A 17,776-nucleotide genomic window follows, 5' to 3' on the forward strand; every position below is an offset into this window, starting at 1 on the left:
ATTAAACCAGGGATTCAGGGACCTGACATTATAAAATTAATTTCCCCCAAAAGTCCTGTGTATGAATTTGGTAGATAATATCATTTGGGGGAATGAAAGAGGTGAAGATTTATTTTAGCGCCGTTGTCCTCTTCCTCCATATAAATAAAACCCTAAACTAAAATTACTTCTAGGCATTTGGTAGATTTTTATTGGTATTTAAGAAAATCGAGTAAATGTTTATCATTTCAGAAATGTTATGTAATGGTCATAAAAAATTCACTAAATATTAAATATAATCATTAAAATTAAAATTACTATAACTATAGATGATTCAAATAGAGGGACAGTTCCTTTATTTTCGCGTAAAAACAAAAAATTGCATAAGTACAAACAGAAAGCACAAAAAATATTTTTTTTAAAACTTCAAATCCAAGTTTAAGCATGTATAAAAATATTTTACAACACGTTTTATGTCTACAATTCAATGTCTTAGTTATAAAACTGTTTACCTAGACATTTTGTTGTGTTAGATCTTAAGATGGTGTAAAATTTAAGGGATCTAAAGGAATAAGAAATTGGTCAATAAATTGTTGCACAGCTAAAATGATGATGCAAAAAATGATAAATGGTTGACAAATTTTGACATTCAACTAAATGTACCATAGAATTCAATTAAAGCCCCCAAAGTTATTAAGCCAACGAATAAAAAAACACGATATTATAAAACTTTTGGGGTCTAGTGTAATAAACAGCCCAATGCCCCCTCCCTCCCTCCATTGTAAAATTTACATATTTTTATAGCTGTCAAGTTATACTATTGTCCCTTCTATTCGACAGATATCACATATCAGTAAAGTCTTAAATTCTAAGATTACTATTAGATAAGATTCAGATATTTTTTGATAACTACTTAGCATCTTCTAGGGGGTGGAGTTTAATTTTGGAACCAAGAAATATATAGGAGAGTTTTTTTTAAAAATATTATTAATTAATAAAATCTACCAAAAACCAAAAAAGGGTTTCAAAAAAATAGAGGGGGGGGGGGAAAGTTTTGACATATTTGCGTAACAGTGAGTACTGAGTATAGGCTTTATCTTTAGACTGAGAGGATAGGTTATCAAAGAAGAAATCATTCTTATGTGATGAATTTTCCCAAGTATTAAGATTTTTTGGATAGGCCTCCAGGTTCAGGAGATGCAGGCCTCCAGGTTCAGGAGATGCAGGCCTCCAGGTTCAGGAGCTGTAGACCTCCAGTTGGTCTCTGGACAGGTAAAAATAAAAATAATTTTTTTAAAGAGATAGAGGTCAACTTATTAAACACAATATGCATATTTTTTGTTTAAATATGTAAATAATATTTAAAAATATGCATATTTTGTTATATAAAATGACCTCTAACTCTTCAAAAATAAATTTTTATTTTTGACTGTCTAGAGACCACCTGGAGGCCTGCAGCTCCTGAATCTGGAGGCCTATTAAAAAAATCTTAAAAGTTGGGAAAATTTATCATATAAGAATGATTTTATCCCTAATAACCTAACCTCTCAGTCCAAAGATAAAGCCTATACTCACTGCACTGTTTACGCAAATGTGTCAAAACTTCCCCCCTCTTGTTAACCATCCCATGTTATTGTTAAAAGACTATTCAAACACATCATTATAAAACGGAAAAATTTAACTATATGCCATTTTTTCTTGCTCTGAACACACACTTTCTTGTTTTATGTGTCGTATGTGATGGTTTGCTTAAGCTATCAAATTGGATCTCAAGTATTGTACAAACATTGACGCCAATTTGTCCACGTCCTAAAATAGAATTAGACAAAATTACATAAGTAGCAAGGCAAGGCTCATCTTATAATACAAAAAAAAAGGTTCAGAATGAGGCTAAATATCTTGCCAACCAGTTAGGCTCTGCTTTATCAGAGAAAAGGGAATGTGATTCTGACAAACATTTCTAAGTGAAGATTTGCCCCTTCTCTTTTTTCTCCCCTTCTTACACACTTCCTTTTCAGTTATACCAAAAACAAGTTTTACTCCCAACAAAATATTTATTTTTTTGGCAATTTTAAATGGAATTAATTGGCTGAATAGCAGCCCCTGTGCTTTTTAAGAAACTCTAGCGGCACGTAAAATGTTAATTTATGTTAAGAACAGCTGTTTACCAAAAATAAAAAAATTACGCTAGGCGGTACAGAAACACACAGATCCTGTTACTTAAAAGGGTACGTGCCTCCCCCCCCCCCATTTTGTTTTAAAAAATATAAAACTATTTAGTATAGTCCTTTTCGTGGCAACAATCCTTAAGGGGCGATCCTTTTTTTTATAGTAGCTTTTCTCCTATTTCTAGCCCCTGCGGGGGGGGGGGCTCTCACCCTGCGGGGCCAATTGCTTAACCCTGTGGGACAATCACCTAACCCAATATAACCTAACCTAACCTATCAAAAGCCATTTTAAAAATACGACGAATCGCCCCTTAAGGGCCGTTGCCACAGAGAGACTATTCCCAACTATTTCTTAAATTAGTACCTGAATTGCCCTTTCTTTGGCATACTTAATAAATTGTCTTTTAGTTCTTGCTAATTCTGATAATGTATAATTCCTGAAAATATAAAAAAAATTACAAATCTACAAATGGCAGGTGAGCACAAATTGATGGCTGATTAAAGCTTTAGTTATTATTCAGCCCAACTGTTGAAGACAACCAACAACACGACATTTGTCTGTACGTCCTAAATGTGCAGGTCAATTTGTGTCGAGTCATGGCATTCCCCAATCTTACTATGAATAACGCCAAAGTTACATAACAGTTGTGTATGGTATTTTTACCGTCTTAAGGTATGACACAGTCTGGACCGAGAATTGAACCCATAAGCTTCACAAACATTTCAATTTAAATAGAAGTATCAAAGACTTTTTCACTCAGTGAATTTAAAATAGCAGCTTTTTAATTTATTACTGAAGACTGTTAGTAGGCCTGTCATATTGAAAAAAATTGGGTCTGTTTAAAAAAAATATTATGTACAGTAATGACTGTAAAATAAACGTGTATATTATGACAGGAGAAAAATTGGCGTCAATTTAGATTGCTAACATGGGCATCGTTTATTGGTCAGTTCGTTCATCAATCACAAAGGGGTTGGAACGTTATTTAAGTCAGCTACAAGTTTCACTTTTTTAGAGTATATGATATTCTGGTGTAAGATTCAATTAATAATAAATCCATTTGTATAGTACTACTACTTCACTGAATATTTGTCATAATAAATGTTGCTTAGCTGTTATTGTTGTGCTTCTTATAAATTTGGTAATCATTAAAAAATGTTTTTACCTACTAAGAACTAGTTTTTCCTGTGTACTACTAAAACTTATTTCTTCTCCAATTCCTGGTAAAAATACATTATAATCAGTATTATAATCTTTATCCCATTATATAAAGTAGTAAGATTTTTTTGTCTGAAGCTAAAGATATTAGAAAATGCTGGTTCGAATTAGTTGTACTTTTCAGGAAAGCTTTATAAAGCTTGGGTAGGTAAAAACAGTATAAACAGCCGTTGTAGAGATTATATACAGCTTTCCGCGGATATTAAAATAAAAAATTATAAGACTTACGCAATTTTGTAAGCACCGTGGGACCGAAGGCACGGACTAATAAAACTGGTATTATTTCTATGATTTTTATTTTAATATTCTTAGAAAGTTGGTTATAATACGATACGATACATAATTTTTCAGAATGCCTAAGAACCGTTTCAAATACAGCGGATATTAATCGGTTTGGAAGCCATACTATAAATTCTCTTAACTCTCATTCATTTTTTCTTCACCTGAAAGTTTTTGAGCTTCTAATATTCTTGTCACAATCTCTTGTGTTTGCTTGTCTAACTAAAATAAACAAAGACGATCACGTCCAATAGTCCAGAAGGGGGGGGGGACATTGGGGTGTTTATTACACTAGTCCCCATACATCTATAATTACGTTTTCTTATTCATTAGTTCAACAACGTTGTAGACTACTATTGAATTTTGATTAGCTGGTTTATTAAGTTGAGAGTCCAAACGTTTCAACCACTAGGCAATTAAAATAAAAACAAGAGGTAATTTTGTGTATCATCATTGGTGATATACAACAATTTATTGGTCACTGTCTTATCCTTTAGATCTAATTTTAGCAATGTTGTTTGGGGAAAAATGATTAGTAACATAAGGACAAACATTGAAAATTAGAGAGAAAGCATATGAAGCAAGGAGATACTCGTGTTTATATTCATATTTATTTAGATCCATTAGCCCTCTCTGTGAAGAGAGAGAGAGAGAGCCTAGATCTAAGGCCCTTTGGGGCTAACAAAACTGGTATTTTTTCATATAATTTTCATTCTATAATTTGTAGAAAAATGTCTGCAATACGATGCGATAAGTAGTATTTCATTATGGCTTAGAATTGGTTCTAATCCATCGTATATTAATCGGTCTCGAAATGATACAAGAAAAAAAAGAAAGAAAATGTATTAAATTGAAAAAGTGCGTAAATGGGTAATACAGATAATTATATCAATAAGTATCGCACCTTAATATTCTCTAGCTGCCAATATTCTGTAATTCATTTCTTAACAAGAAATGAAGATAAAGAAAAGTTTTATTGTTTTTATTGGTTTCAACTTACAAGGTGCAAAAAAACATAATTTTCAGGAATTTGGATAAATATTATAAAATTCTAAAACAATAGAGTAATTTGATTAATTACCCCTTTTGAATTTTGCTTTCAATCTTTGTTTAGAAAGGGTGTTTTACTCAAACAAAGCTACCCTGCAGAGCACAATTAAACCAGAATAACTATTCTAAAGATCTGTAGATTCAGACATAAAACATTAATTACTACTTTTAAAGTAATCAAAATATTATAAATAAATTTTTTTATTCAACCTATCCCTTGTGACCTACAGCCTCCTTTAAGCTATTTAAATATTTCACAAAACTGCGGCGTAAAAACAGCAAGGAGGAAAACATCCAAAAAGTAAAAAGCAACAAAGTAAATCGTCGTAGCATAACAACGCTTTCAAGATTGTTCTTCATTGTAGTATGATTGGCCTTACAAAGTTTGAAATAGATAGGACGATTCTTATACAAAATAAATATGAACGAATGATATATAGTCGAAACCCGTTTGACAATATTTTCCTTAAAATCCTTATAATAAAGTAACAGGATGTTTATTTGTTTGTCTGCTTGTATCGAAGGATCTCGCTAACAACTGAATCGATCGGGTTCTTCTTAACAGAATGGCTTCTCATAGGCCCTTAGAAGGTTTATAACTATTTTGGGGGAAGGTACCACAGCCCTCCCCAGAGAAATCGACAAAATAAAAAAAATAAAAAAACGACGCCCTGCGGACATTTTTGCAATTAACCATAAACAATAAACATAATTAACAACATCTAGCGGCGAAAAAAATATTTATGGTGAATAGCTTATTTTAAAATAAATTGAAAAAAAAAAACAATTTTACGTGTCCCTATAGGCCTCTAGGGGCGTATCCGCTAGTATTTCATATTATACAGAAACTTTAAATATTTACAACAAAACATGCTTTACATTACTGTAGAATGTGATTACATCTCTAGCGTACAATCGTCTGATTCACCCTATATTTAGGAAAGCTTCGCTGACAAAAAACAAGGATGACAACATCCATAATAGCGAAGCTCCGAAACAGTAGAACAAACGGACATTAACACTTGTATAATGTCAGAACTGAATAATCAGAGTGTAAATGTATAAGAGTCAAAGCAAAATTGTAAGTAAATTTGTTGAAAAACTGCTTGATACAGGATAATATTTATGTACATACTTATATTTTTAGGACTTGATTATAGAGTTGCTTCGCTTATAATATTGTACTTTGTTGTCCCGTGAATCAGAAAACCAAAAATCAATTCTAACATGCCTAAATTAACGAAAAAAGCTATCCGTTACGGACGGACCGACCCTAATTATAGAAAAGCTTCGCTTTTAAAAAGTAAAAGGGAAAAAGAATATTAGCCAATACCAAATATACTTAAACTTTGTAAGAAATAATAAAACTTTGTTTTCTTCTTTCTAAAAATAACATTATAGAAAAGCTCAAACATATATTATATAGAAAAAGCTCAAACAAATATATTTAAAAATGCAATAAGAAAAACATCACAAATGTAAGTGCAATCCTTATATAAAAGTTACATGATCTGTGTCTGTCCGTACCGAAGGATCTACTTGCTAACCGCTGAATCGATATGGTTTTCCTTTACAGTGTATCTTCTCATCAGGTTAAGAAAAGGTTTATAGCTAATTTTAAGGATGGTACCACAATTCTCCTAAGAGAAATCGCCACTAGAAAAAAATGACTTCTTCCCAAATTTTTCAACATATTGAAAAATTATTGTATGAGAGAGGGGGGAATGGGCTAAATACCCTCCACCCCCTTCAAGTGCCCTAAGGGCCACTAGGGGCGTATAAAAGTAACAGGGCAACAAGAAGCCAAAAAAGCATCATAGCTTTTTATATCAATGTGTTAAAGACAGTTTTTCACAGTTAGAAAAATTAAAAATAATGAATAGCTAATTAATAAGAAATCTGTACCTGGTATAAGAAGTCTGTATTTGACAGTGGTTGAGTTTGTGTGGACTGATTGGGTGGGGGCGGAGCCCTCTCATACAGACATTTCAACATTCCATCCCCATCTATATTTCCATCCTGCAGGATTAACAAAAAATATTGAAAAATATCAAAGGGGTAGTTTCACGAAATGCATTTGAACTTAATTTAGTGAACTGCATATTTTATCCTGGTTAAATGGTTAAACTACATTTATATGGAAAATATTTGAAAGAATTTTAATTTTCTACCACGTAGTTTTTAAAATATCAAGACTTGAAAATTGTCTTTTTGTGATATATGCAATTTAAAAAGACGATTTTTAAGTCTTGATATTTTAAAAACTACGTGGTAGAAAATTGAAATTCTTTCAAATATATGCCATATAAATATAGTTTAACCCATTAACTAGGAAAAAAATGCGGTTCACTAAATTAAGTTCAAATGCACTTCGTGAAACTACCCCTTTGAGTTTTATGTATTATTTTTTACTTAAGATGAAAAAAATAAGTTTTTTTTTATATGAAAAACAGCTGTAACTAACAAATGAATTAATTCGAAAAGATATTCGGTAATTCCAGGTGATTTAAACAAATGATTTTGGAGGGTCAACGCATCGGTGAAAGGACGACCTAATTTAATTTAGATTTATTTCGCTTGTTGATTATACCTTATTTCTGTATCAAAACAGCCCTTGAAATTATCCGCTTAACTATGAAGTATAATATCAATCATCCACATTTATCTCATTTTGGCGTAACATTTAATATCAACTTTGTGCCTCACATACTATTGGATACAACAGAATCTTTACAAAGTAGCTCCATTAACTACTAAAAATCTAAAAATCTTTAAAAAGGCATGAATAAAGCCTAGTCCTTTTTATCTGTATATAAAATAACTTCATGGCGTTAAGAGACACAGACTAACCAGGGTAGTTGTATTGAAGCTTCGCTTCTGAAAATGTACCAACCTTCAAAACTAGGAATAAAGGTGAATCCCATCTATTTGCCGAGATTGGAGCTTCATAACGTTGACACATCTCTGACAACACCTGCAAATTTACATCAGGATTAGTTGGCAAATTCTTTTTTCTCCAATTGAACCCCCTCCCCCCCCCCAAAAAAAAACACAAGACGTTAAAAATTGTTCCTACTTCTGCTATGTCATGTGACTGTGAGCAACATATAATAGATAGTTAGAGTAGGGGGAAATCATATTTTTAAATATTGAAAAAGCACTTTCTTTGTTTAAATAACAAATAAAGCGGAATAAAATACGCAACATTAGAAAATGCGCAATTTTATTTTTTTCTCGTGCGTTTTTGTGTGCTGCGAACTTTCCGTACATTGTTAATATTTGACTATTAAGGGAAAGATGAATTTAACGTTCATCCTCCTTATTTCCATGTCTAAGATATGACCTGACCTCAAAAGCGTGGGAAACGGTTCGCTATTATTTCCGCCAAATCTGTCAAATTATCAAAATTGCAAACTAACGCTGCAGAACAAACTGATCTATTCTGCCCCTTTAATTTTTCTGAACATAAAACAAAAACTTTTTTTGCTACGTATTCAATTGTTTTGGCCTATAAGAAGCTTCACTGCATATGAGAACCTTATTGGTTGAGGAGTTCGCGAAATCTTAATCTACAGACAGACTTCCACATTACACACATTCTACTACTACAATTAGGATATGAAAAAATTCTCTGAAAATATACAATGCGGAAATTATGACACACTGTGTAAAAATAATAAAATTTGAAGTTAAACAAACAAAGTAATTAATTCTAGTTGAAAGAAAAAGTAAGAATAAGTTTTTCTATGTCATTGTCATCGTAGCCAGGGATCAGAGATACGTAAAGGAAAGAAATATTAATCATACCCTACAATATCAATACAATATAAAAAACCAGGAATCTAATGGGATAAGATAATGACCGATAAATTGATATACAACTCCATTGATGACATTCAAAATAACCCCATCCGTAAATACAATTAGTTGTTGAAACGTTTTGTCACTCAACTTAATGAACCAACCAATCAAATTCTATAAAAGTTCCCAACGTTGTTAAGCCAACGAATAAGAAAAAGTTATCCTAAATTCGAATTCGAATTCTAATAAATTTCCAAGTTTTTTTTTAACTTCGCTTGATAGATTTCTTCCTCCATGTTTCCTTACACCGTATCAAACTTTCATTTCAAATAATCGTTATATATAATATTATTGGTGGAAAAATCTTGACTTGATATATTTTACCAACCAATCAATCTATAATACAAAGTAGAACGATGTCTGTCTGTTTGTTTGTCTGTCTGTCTGTTTGTAGCGAAGGATCTCGCTAACCACTGAACCGATCGGGTTCTCCTTAACAGGGTAGATTCTCATATGTCCCTGGAAGGTTTATAACTATTTTGGGGGAGGGTACCACCACCCTCCCTAGAGAAATTAAATTTTTTTAAAATTTCTCAATTTTAGAAACGAAAAACAAACATCAAACGTAAATTTTTTTTACTTTTTCTTTTAAAATCTAAAATAAGAAATTGAATTATTAAATTCGACTCTCTCCTCCTCAAGTGCCCCTAGAGGCCTCTAGGGGCGTAGCCGCTAGTACTTAATGAAGCACCCAAACATTTTAAGCCATTAATTGAGAGAACGTGTTTAAAAACCGTTTGATAACGGTAAAATTTACAGTCCATGTCCAATCCCTCCCTAGTGAGGATTTCATACCAAATGAACTCTTACCTCTGTGGAATATTTGTGATTGTCAGGTCTGCTTGAATTTAATTCTTCAATATCAGGTACGCTAAAATTTTAATCAAATTAAAACATGAACATAATAATTAAAGGGGGAAAGAAAAATTGTTTGTCACGTTCTACAAAGCATTTATTTTATTTTAACATTGATTTTTTACAGTATCGGTAGAAGATTTTTATATTTTTAAGGGGGGGGGGCATTTTTCCTGGGAGTTTAGGTACCTACACCTAACCTAACCCTTCAAGAACATTAAGAGGATCCACTGAAAAGAAGAACCATATCGGTCCAGTGGTTAGTGAAATCTTTCGGTACAAACAAACATCCTCTTACTTTCATGTATCGATACAGGATTAAAACATTACATTCAATACTACTATACTTAAAAATGCAGACTGGCCAGCCAATTTTGAAAATAAAAAACGTACAAAACGTACACAAAAAAAATACGTTACGTACATAAAAAAAGTAAAAAAAAACGTACAAAACGTACAAAACGTACATTCCTAATAAAAATGATGTTTTTATTTTCCTAGTTACCTATTATCAAAACATTTAAGTCTACTAGCGGAGAAACACCATAACGGACTGACAGACACAAGATATCCTATTACTTTATTAAAGAGAACTAGCGCCTACGCTCCTAAAGACCTCTAGGGGCACTTGAGAAGGGGAGGGTTGAATACAATAACCCAATTTTTTTTATTTTAGATTTAAAAAGAAAAAGTAAAAAACATGGATAACAACATACATAAGTAGCAAAGCTCTAAAGTTTTATATAGACATCTGGAAAAATTTAACTATAAAAAATCAGTGAGCAATTAAAGTTCTTTTTTGAGGGGAGGAGGTAATTTTTTTCTAAAGTCGATTTCTCTTGGAAGGGTGGATGGTGATACTCTTCCCCAAAATAGTTTAAAACTTCCAAGAACCTATGAGAAGCTATCCTGTTAAGGAGAACCATATCGGTTCAGCGGTTAGCAAGATCCTTTGGTACAAATATTCAGACATCCTGTTATCTATAATACAAAGTAGAACGATGTCTGTCCGTCTGTCCCTTAAGATCTCGGTAACCACTGAACCGATTAGATTCTACTCTTCATGGTATATACCTATTGGTCCTGTGGTGGTTTTAAGCTATTTTTTTGGGGGGTGGGACACCCCCACCCCCCAAAAAAACAAAAAAAATCAACCCCCCATTTTTTTTTAAGGAGATATCCTTGGTCCTTTTTTTGTAGGAGATATCCTTAGTCCTTTGTATAAGATTTCCTTTGTAGAAGATTTCCTTTGTGGAAGATTTCCTTTGTAGAAGATTTCCTTGGTCCTTATTTTTTTTTTTTTACGAATTTAACCTTACACTTTTTTTGATCACCTCTTGGGGCAAAGCCCCTAGAGGCTAGGGGCGAAGCCGCTAGTTATGTACAAAGTATATCCTATTATAAGGACCAGCGACTACGCCCCTAGAGGACTCTAGAGAAACTTGATTAAGGGGGAGTTGAATTCAAACACCCAATTTTATATTTTTTATTTAAAAATAAAAAGTAAAACACAAGGATGACAACATCCTTAAGTAGCTAAGCTCAAAAGTTATGGATGGAAATCTGGGAAAATAAATAAACTAGGCATAGAGTGGTGTCATAAAAAAAAACATTTAACTTATTCAAATAAATCACAAAACCTTTTTAAAAATATATAATAACGTGAAAATCTAGGAATAATTTCAGCCCCCCAACCAATAATCAAATCTCAATGAAACAAAGTGGAAGTATTGAGAATAAAAACTTAGATAATCCCTGAAAATTACAACCATCCATAAAGAAAATGAGTAGAGAAAATCATAAAAACCTATACATCTAGGAATCGATCTAGCACTGCAACAAATAGACAAACCTTAAAGAAACTTTTTGAAAATATGTAGAATGTTAATTTATCTATTTCCTGAAAATTTTAGCCGTCTATCTTGAATAGGAGTCGAGAAAATCACAAAAACTTGAAAATCTAGGAATAGATCTGGCACCCCAACCAAAAGGTAAATCTCAATGAAAATATGTAGGATGTGAACTTATTTAATCAAAAAAACAAGAGTCAAGAAAATCACGTTTCTCCAATGGCATAACGGACTGAGAAAGTATTTATAGAGTAGCTTCGCTAATAATTTTTCTAGTGAGAAGGGGGGGGGGGGGTGGATTAGACCACCCCCATTTCTGTTTTCAATTTTAAAAAGAAAGAAAAAATAGGGGAAGGGTGGTTATTTTTTTCTAAGAGTGATTTCTCTTGGAAGGGTGGTTGTACCCTCTACTAGAACCTATAAGAAGCTACCCTGTAAAGGAGAACCATATTGGTTGAGAGAGAGTCTTCGGTACAAACAAACAATTAGACAGACATACATCCTGTTATTACGTACTAAGTATATCCTATTATATTATATAAAGTAGTAAGTTTTTTGTTTGATGCTTAAGATTTTCATTACTTCTGAACCGATTGATTTCAATTTCAGGGAAACTTCACTCAGTTACCGAGATGGTTTTAGGCTATTTTTCTACCATTTTGAATACAGGTTCTCGAAGGGATATGGAAGGACAGAGAAAATAGCCTACAACCTCTCCCAGATCATGTCGGTTCAGCAGTTAACGAGATTCTTCGCTACAGAAAAAAAAGGATTTAGAGGATTATACATATCCTAATATATAAAGTGTTTTATGCTTTTTTGTCTGTAACGAAAGATCTAGCTAACCGCTGAACCGATATGGTTCTCCTTTACAGTAAAGCTTATTACATACCCTGAGATGGTTTGAGGCTATTCGTTTTTAGAAATAAGTCTGGGTATGGTTTTAGGCTATTTTTCTAACATTTCATATTCCTTCGAATATATAGCCCCTAGATGCTAGGGGCGCAGCCGCTAGTAATAGGATATAGGGTTATTTTGTCTAATGCTAAAGATCTCAGAAAATACTAGTCTTTAATACAAAGTAAAACAATGTCTGTCTGTCTGAAGCTTAAGATCTTGGTAATAGCTGAACAGATTTGGTTCTACTCTTCAGGGAATATATCTACTGGTCCTGTGGTGGCTTTAGGCTATTTTCTTGGAGTGTGGAAAACCCAACCCCCCAAGAAAACAACCACCCCTTAATTTATTTTTGTAAACTAATGCAAATAAGCTGGGTGGGGCCTAAATGAAAAAAAATCACAATATCTTTTTTTCGTTTTTTTTACTAATTACGAACAAACGATCCTATAAAGGAGGGAACGAATCCTCTAGAGGATAGGGGCAAAGCCACTAATCCTAGTAGTAAGTAAAAAGCTTTAAGTGTCCCACCCCCCAAGAAAATAGCTTAAAAATATTCCCTGAAGAGTAGAACCTAAAAGGTTCAGTGGTTACTGAGATTTTAAGCTTCTAAAAGACAGACGGACAAACAGACAGACAGACATCATTCTACTTTGTATTATAGATAATATACTATTTTTGTAATACTTTTTATACAAATACAAATACATATACAAATACTTTTATACTTATATTTGATTCTTATTCTTTAAAAACTGAAGATACCAAAAAATAATACTTCTTAATCCTAAACTGAACACCATATGATATCTCGGAAAATTTACCTAAGTAGTTATATAAAGAATTTGAAAAAAATTATTGTAAAATCTATTACAGGTTAGTTGCACAAAGTGCATTTAGACTTGAAATTAGTCAACTGCATATCATTTTCTGTTCAATTCTTTAAACTATATCTACATAGAAAACATACATTTCAAATCCATAAATTTAAACTATAAGTTCTAAAACATACATATATCACATATTTTACCTACATATTTTTGTTCTATGAAAATTTAAGATATTATTGAATTTATTTTTTTATAATACACCTATAGTTTTTGTTAAAATTTTCGTACAAAACATACAAATTACTTTTCTGCTAATATTTGATTCTTATTATTTTTTAAAAAACGTAAAACGTACAAAAATACAAATTTCAAAATACGTTACGTACACATATCAAAATAACGTCCAGAACGTACACAGATTCGATGCGTAACGTACAAAACGTACAAAACGTACACTCTGGCCAGTCTGAAAATGCTTAATAAATTTTTGGATCTTATGTTACATTAAGAGGCAAAATATATCCTTCTTAAATTTTCAAGATTTACCTTAGATCACAGAAAACAGTTATTTGTGTAGTTTTACTGGCCTTGCTGGCGCAATACAGTTCATATCTGAATCCTAAATTACACTTTTATCAAAACAAGGGACATTCCACATAAAGTGCCGTGTTGAGCACTGATACCCCCCCCCCCTAATTAAAAAAAATGAGATGAGAAGGTAGTTTTTCTTTTCTTTGTTCATTTCTTTAGGTATGGTTAGGTTATATTGGGTAATGGGCAGCCCCCACAATGTTAGGTATAGAGAAAGAAAGAACTAAATCAACCCACCCTGTTATTTTAAATTTAATTTATTATTTTAGCAAACTCGTATATGTTTAGGAGAGTAAAATTATGTATAAAATGATTATATGACCTGCCTTTAATATAGTTAGCTCCATCACATATGATTGTCTTTTCTTTGTCTAATAATCTAAACAAATAAAAAAATTAATTCATAATTACGTACCTAGCTTTCTGAAGATTGTGAAAGCATGAAACTTGTTAGGTAAAGATAAATAAAATTGAAGTAAAAACACCTTGGTTAACTAAATAATATTATTACGTAGCTAGGTAGCAAATTTTAGAGGGAAATTAAAAGAAAATCCATAAAGGAAAAGGTATTAAGTTAACATAAAAAAAGTAACAGATAAGACGCTCTTTTACAGAGAAGCTTTTTCTTGTATAGGTAGATAAATAAATGTTTATTTCCTTTATAATGAGGTTATTGTACGTACATAAATGTTGGGAAAAGCTAAGGCCAGAGGTTAATCATGGAGAGATGGTACATTACGCTGTTTATCATTCCACTGCACTTATAGTCCCCAAAGTTTTATAGCAACGTTAACTTAATAATTTGCTTAACAATTTTTGGGACTTTTTAAAATTTTGATTGGTTGGTTCATTAAGTCGAGTGTCCAAATGTTTCAACCACTAATTGTAATATAAAGAGGGGGTAATTTGGTGTATCTTTATTGGGGGATGTACAATGGTACATCAATTCATCGGCAATAGTCTTATCCATTTAGATCCCTATAAGTAATTACTGACCTGATTATTTCAGACTTTAATCTTCCTCTCACTTCCTTTTCTATTTTAGAACTTGAGAACACTTCATTCTTACTCTCATCCATCAAACTTTCTTTATATAAAAAAAAAATTTTAAGCCTTAAAATATGGTAAATATAAAAGAGAGGATTACAAACGTCTATTTATTACTCACCCTAGTCACCAAATTTTATGATAATAGTTTTCCTTCGCAAGTTTGGAGTCTCTTAATGAATTTTGATTAATTGGTTTTTTAAGTGGATGTTCAAACGTTCAAACCACAAATTTTAATCTGCTGAAGGTTAGTTTTGTGTATCATCATTTGAAATGTACAATGTACATCAATTTATCGGCCATTGTCTTATCCTTTTAGATCCCTGGGTATTGGTAAATATCTAATTCAAAAAGGATGGCAACATCCATTTCAGATAACAAAAGAAACGCTTGATAATTTTTTTAACGTTGATAGGTAATATATTGTTCGAATAGCATAACAGGAGTTGTAAGCTTTTTAGAAATCACATTTACTCAGACAAGTGTGGGAGATGATATTGGACTGTAAATTATGTAAAATAATATTTAAATAACATTAGGTACCTAATAATATGAAATAATGTAAAAAAAACTGTTATTTTTTACAGTTAAAGTAATATTTTAATAAAATCACATTAGAGAAGATCTATGATTAAAGTGTGTGTTCTCTTGTTTAAAATTTGTATAGAATCTTCCAAGCAAAAGAACAAATGGAAATACCATAGTTGTATAGTAGCTGTGCTATCAAAAATTAAAACCTTCAGTCAAAATAACAGCCTCTTTGCCTTTTTCTCCAAAATATTGCTGTATCTTTTTAGCAGCTGTTGATTTGCCAGAACTTGGAAAGCCAGTCATAATGATTAGCGGCATTGCGCTTTCTGAAAAAAATATAAAAAATATAGAGATAAAAATACATATTCTTTTTACATAATATATGACAAATATCATTAAAAGCATCATGTCATAAGTCTTCTTTAAGATCTGAGATATCACATAAATATTTTGGCATGAAAAATAAGCGTATTGATTGACAAGAATTTTTACATATACTTTATGAGAAATTATAAAAAATTTTGTACTTAAAATTTGAATATTTTAATAATTAATAACAGAAGAAAAAGCTAATGCATACCAGATGCGAAATTACATTATATGGGTAATGAGTATTTCCCATAGTTTTAATCACCTTATTGTTAAAACATTAAAAAGTTTTTCTCCAGAAATTTTATAAACTACAGTTTACTTTTATTTTAAAAGCTTGCTCTTATTGTCTGCTAAATTTGATAATATTTCTCTTTCATTATGAGGCATGATTGTGGCATCAACTTTGGTCGATTTCAATTTATCATATGGCACATTTTAAATACAAAGATGGGGGATTACACAGATTACGAGAAGGACTTTTACCCCCATTTGTTACTAACAAATATTTTTTTGATTTATTTCGCTTGTTGGCTATAATCTATTCCTATTTTAACCCCCTCCCTTTAAAGATATTACTATTTTGGTGCCTTTACTCTGTGGTATTTTGTTTCTTCTTGCAAGTAACCTTGTGGAAAGCCCAATCTTCTTTCTGGCACCTCAGTGAACAAAAATTTCAACAAATCTTGCACAATCATCAGGCAGTAGTTGTGTTGCTTGCATGAGTGCTGTGTGACCGCCAATATCAAAAGCATTAGGATCACACCCAAGTTCCAGCAGTTTTTCTAAGATGTCAAAATGCCTGTTTTCATTGTTGCCGTGATACATAATATGAAACTCGGCTTTCATTTCAGCAGTTAGAAATTCGTCCAGTGCAACTTTGTTCATCTTTCTACCCAGAATTGGTGCAAAAATTGGACTTATCTGGCAGTATCCTTCTCTTAGCTGCAATGTTTTCTTAAGTTCTGATTCAGGCAAATTCTCAAGGCGCTCAATGAAATCTGTATAGTTACCAAAAATCATCTCATAGTAGAAGTCACTAAAGTAGCCCATACCGATTGGATTATCAAGACTTCCTGGTACTTGCAAACCATAGTGCATAATATGTCTGAGTATCCACAGGTCTCTATCAGAATGTTCGGTTGAAAAGTATGGATTTTATAATTCACTTCTGGTGGATTTTCCTTTAACCTCGTGATCAATTCCTTCCTGGATTTTTAAGTAATTCTTGGAGACCATGAACATGTCTCAATCAAACTAAGTGAAATTTCGTTGAACATTTTATCTTCTTTCTTACTAAGAAACAGTTGCAAAGGTGGTAGAATTTTAAAATCGCCCAAAAAACGTTGACCATCAGCAAATATTAGCTCCAATGTCTGGTACATTTCCTCCATGGATTTGCAATCAAATCTTGGGAAAAAACGGCTGTATCGTGAACCTCTGGCTTTAGGCATGATGAAAGCTAGGTATTTTTCTTATGACGTTGCTCAAAAGATACCTAAAACAAAGATGACAACATCCATCAAATTGAAGTCTAACATATCAGATAACAGTCAGACAAACCAACGTTTACAAATTAAGAGAAACAGCACTTTTATTATTTAATATTGTTTTGAAGCCTGCACAAAAGTTTTATGTGTAACTCATGTCACAAAATTACTTCATCATATTAAAAGGACATACTTACATTATATTTTAAGACTTAATTATAGCAATTCATTAGCAATATACTAAAAATAAATTGCAAAGGATATTTTAACCAACCAAAAAAATTTGCCAAAAAGCTGACAATATTTGGTTTTGTTTGTACCTAGAGAGTTAAGTGAAAATATATCAATTCGACCAGTAACCAGTGACCTGAATTTCATTTCATTCACTAATAGTCATAAGCATAAAACTATTATTTAACTAAATAAAAAAGACCATTTAGCAAATTCAGTCACAAGATCTGATAATTGCTTTTAAATAAAATCATATTATAAATAGGTAGTATTTTTTTATATTAGGTTTTTTTTCTCATTAACAACTTGTTTCTATTGTTGCTGTACCACTTATGGACATAATTGTTATTATTCTTCGTAAAACTATATTAAATAAAGTTACATACCTTTAAAACCAAAACAAATGATGTTTAGTTAATTTTAATCATTTTCATTTTATCTGAAAAGTTATTTAAATATTAATTGACACAGCTGTAGTCAACATGTTGAAGAAACAAAGAATATTTAGAAGCAAAAAAAGGTTTAAATA

At 31.8% G+C, this 17,776-nt stretch overlaps 2 protein-coding genes across 2 annotated transcripts; both read right to left on the reverse strand.

The window, feature by feature from the left end:
* Nucleotides 1-896: 896 nt before the first annotated feature.
* On the reverse strand, nucleotides 897-15,484 carry LOC145331889 (protein KTI12 homolog). The gene is made up of 11 exons (XM_080176761.1): nucleotides 15,364-15,484; nucleotides 14,576-14,666; nucleotides 13,906-13,958; nucleotides 13,535-13,607; nucleotides 9,367-9,427; nucleotides 7,589-7,669; nucleotides 6,601-6,714; nucleotides 3,810-3,867; nucleotides 3,314-3,368; nucleotides 2,512-2,584; nucleotides 897-1,788 (listed from the first exon to the last, which is right to left on the reverse strand). Exons 1-11 carry the CDS (start codon nucleotides 15,473-15,475, stop codon nucleotides 1,729-1,731), a joined length of 831 nt encoding a protein of 276 aa, XP_080032887.1. The 5' UTR covers nucleotides 15,476-15,484; the 3' UTR covers nucleotides 897-1,728.
* A 3-nt stretch (nucleotides 15,485-15,487) lies between these two features.
* On the reverse strand, nucleotides 15,488-17,688 carry LOC145331893 (uncharacterized). Its single transcript, XM_080176767.1, has 2 exons — nucleotides 17,634-17,688; nucleotides 15,488-17,024 (listed from the first exon to the last, which is right to left on the reverse strand). The coding sequence occupies exon 2, from the start codon at nucleotides 16,625-16,627 to the stop codon at nucleotides 16,187-16,189; it is 441 nt and encodes a 146-aa protein (XP_080032893.1). The 5' UTR covers nucleotides 16,628-17,024; nucleotides 17,634-17,688; the 3' UTR covers nucleotides 15,488-16,186.
* Between the last annotated feature and the right edge of the window lie 88 nt (nucleotides 17,689-17,776).

This window comes from Acartia tonsa, chromosome 11 (genome assembly GCF_053477335.1).
Source record: "Acartia tonsa isolate MP-2025a chromosome 11, ASM5347733v1, whole genome shotgun sequence".
Taxonomy (NCBI): Eukaryota; Metazoa; Arthropoda; class Copepoda; order Calanoida; family Acartiidae; genus Acartia; species Acartia tonsa.

What these genes read in the sequence shown, in the direction of transcription:
- LOC145331889 (XM_080176761.1), bottom strand. Translation starts at nt 15,475, where the DNA reads ATGCCGCTAATCATTATGACTGGCTTTCCAAGTTCTGGCAAATCAACA. An exon ending in TTAAAGTCTGAAATAATCAG is followed by an intron (nt 13,959 to 14,575) that starts GTCAGTAATTAC and finishes TTATTTGTTTAG; the next exon opens with ATTATTAGACAAAGAAAAGA. An exon ending in GAAAAACTAGTTCTTAGTAG is followed by an intron (nt 2,585 to 3,313) that starts GTAAAAACATTT and finishes TTATATTTTCAG; the next exon opens with GAATTATACATTATCAGAAT.
- LOC145331893 (XM_080176767.1), bottom strand. Translation starts at nt 16,627, where the DNA reads ATGCACTATGGTTTGCAAGTACCAGGAAGTCTTGATAATCCAATCGGT.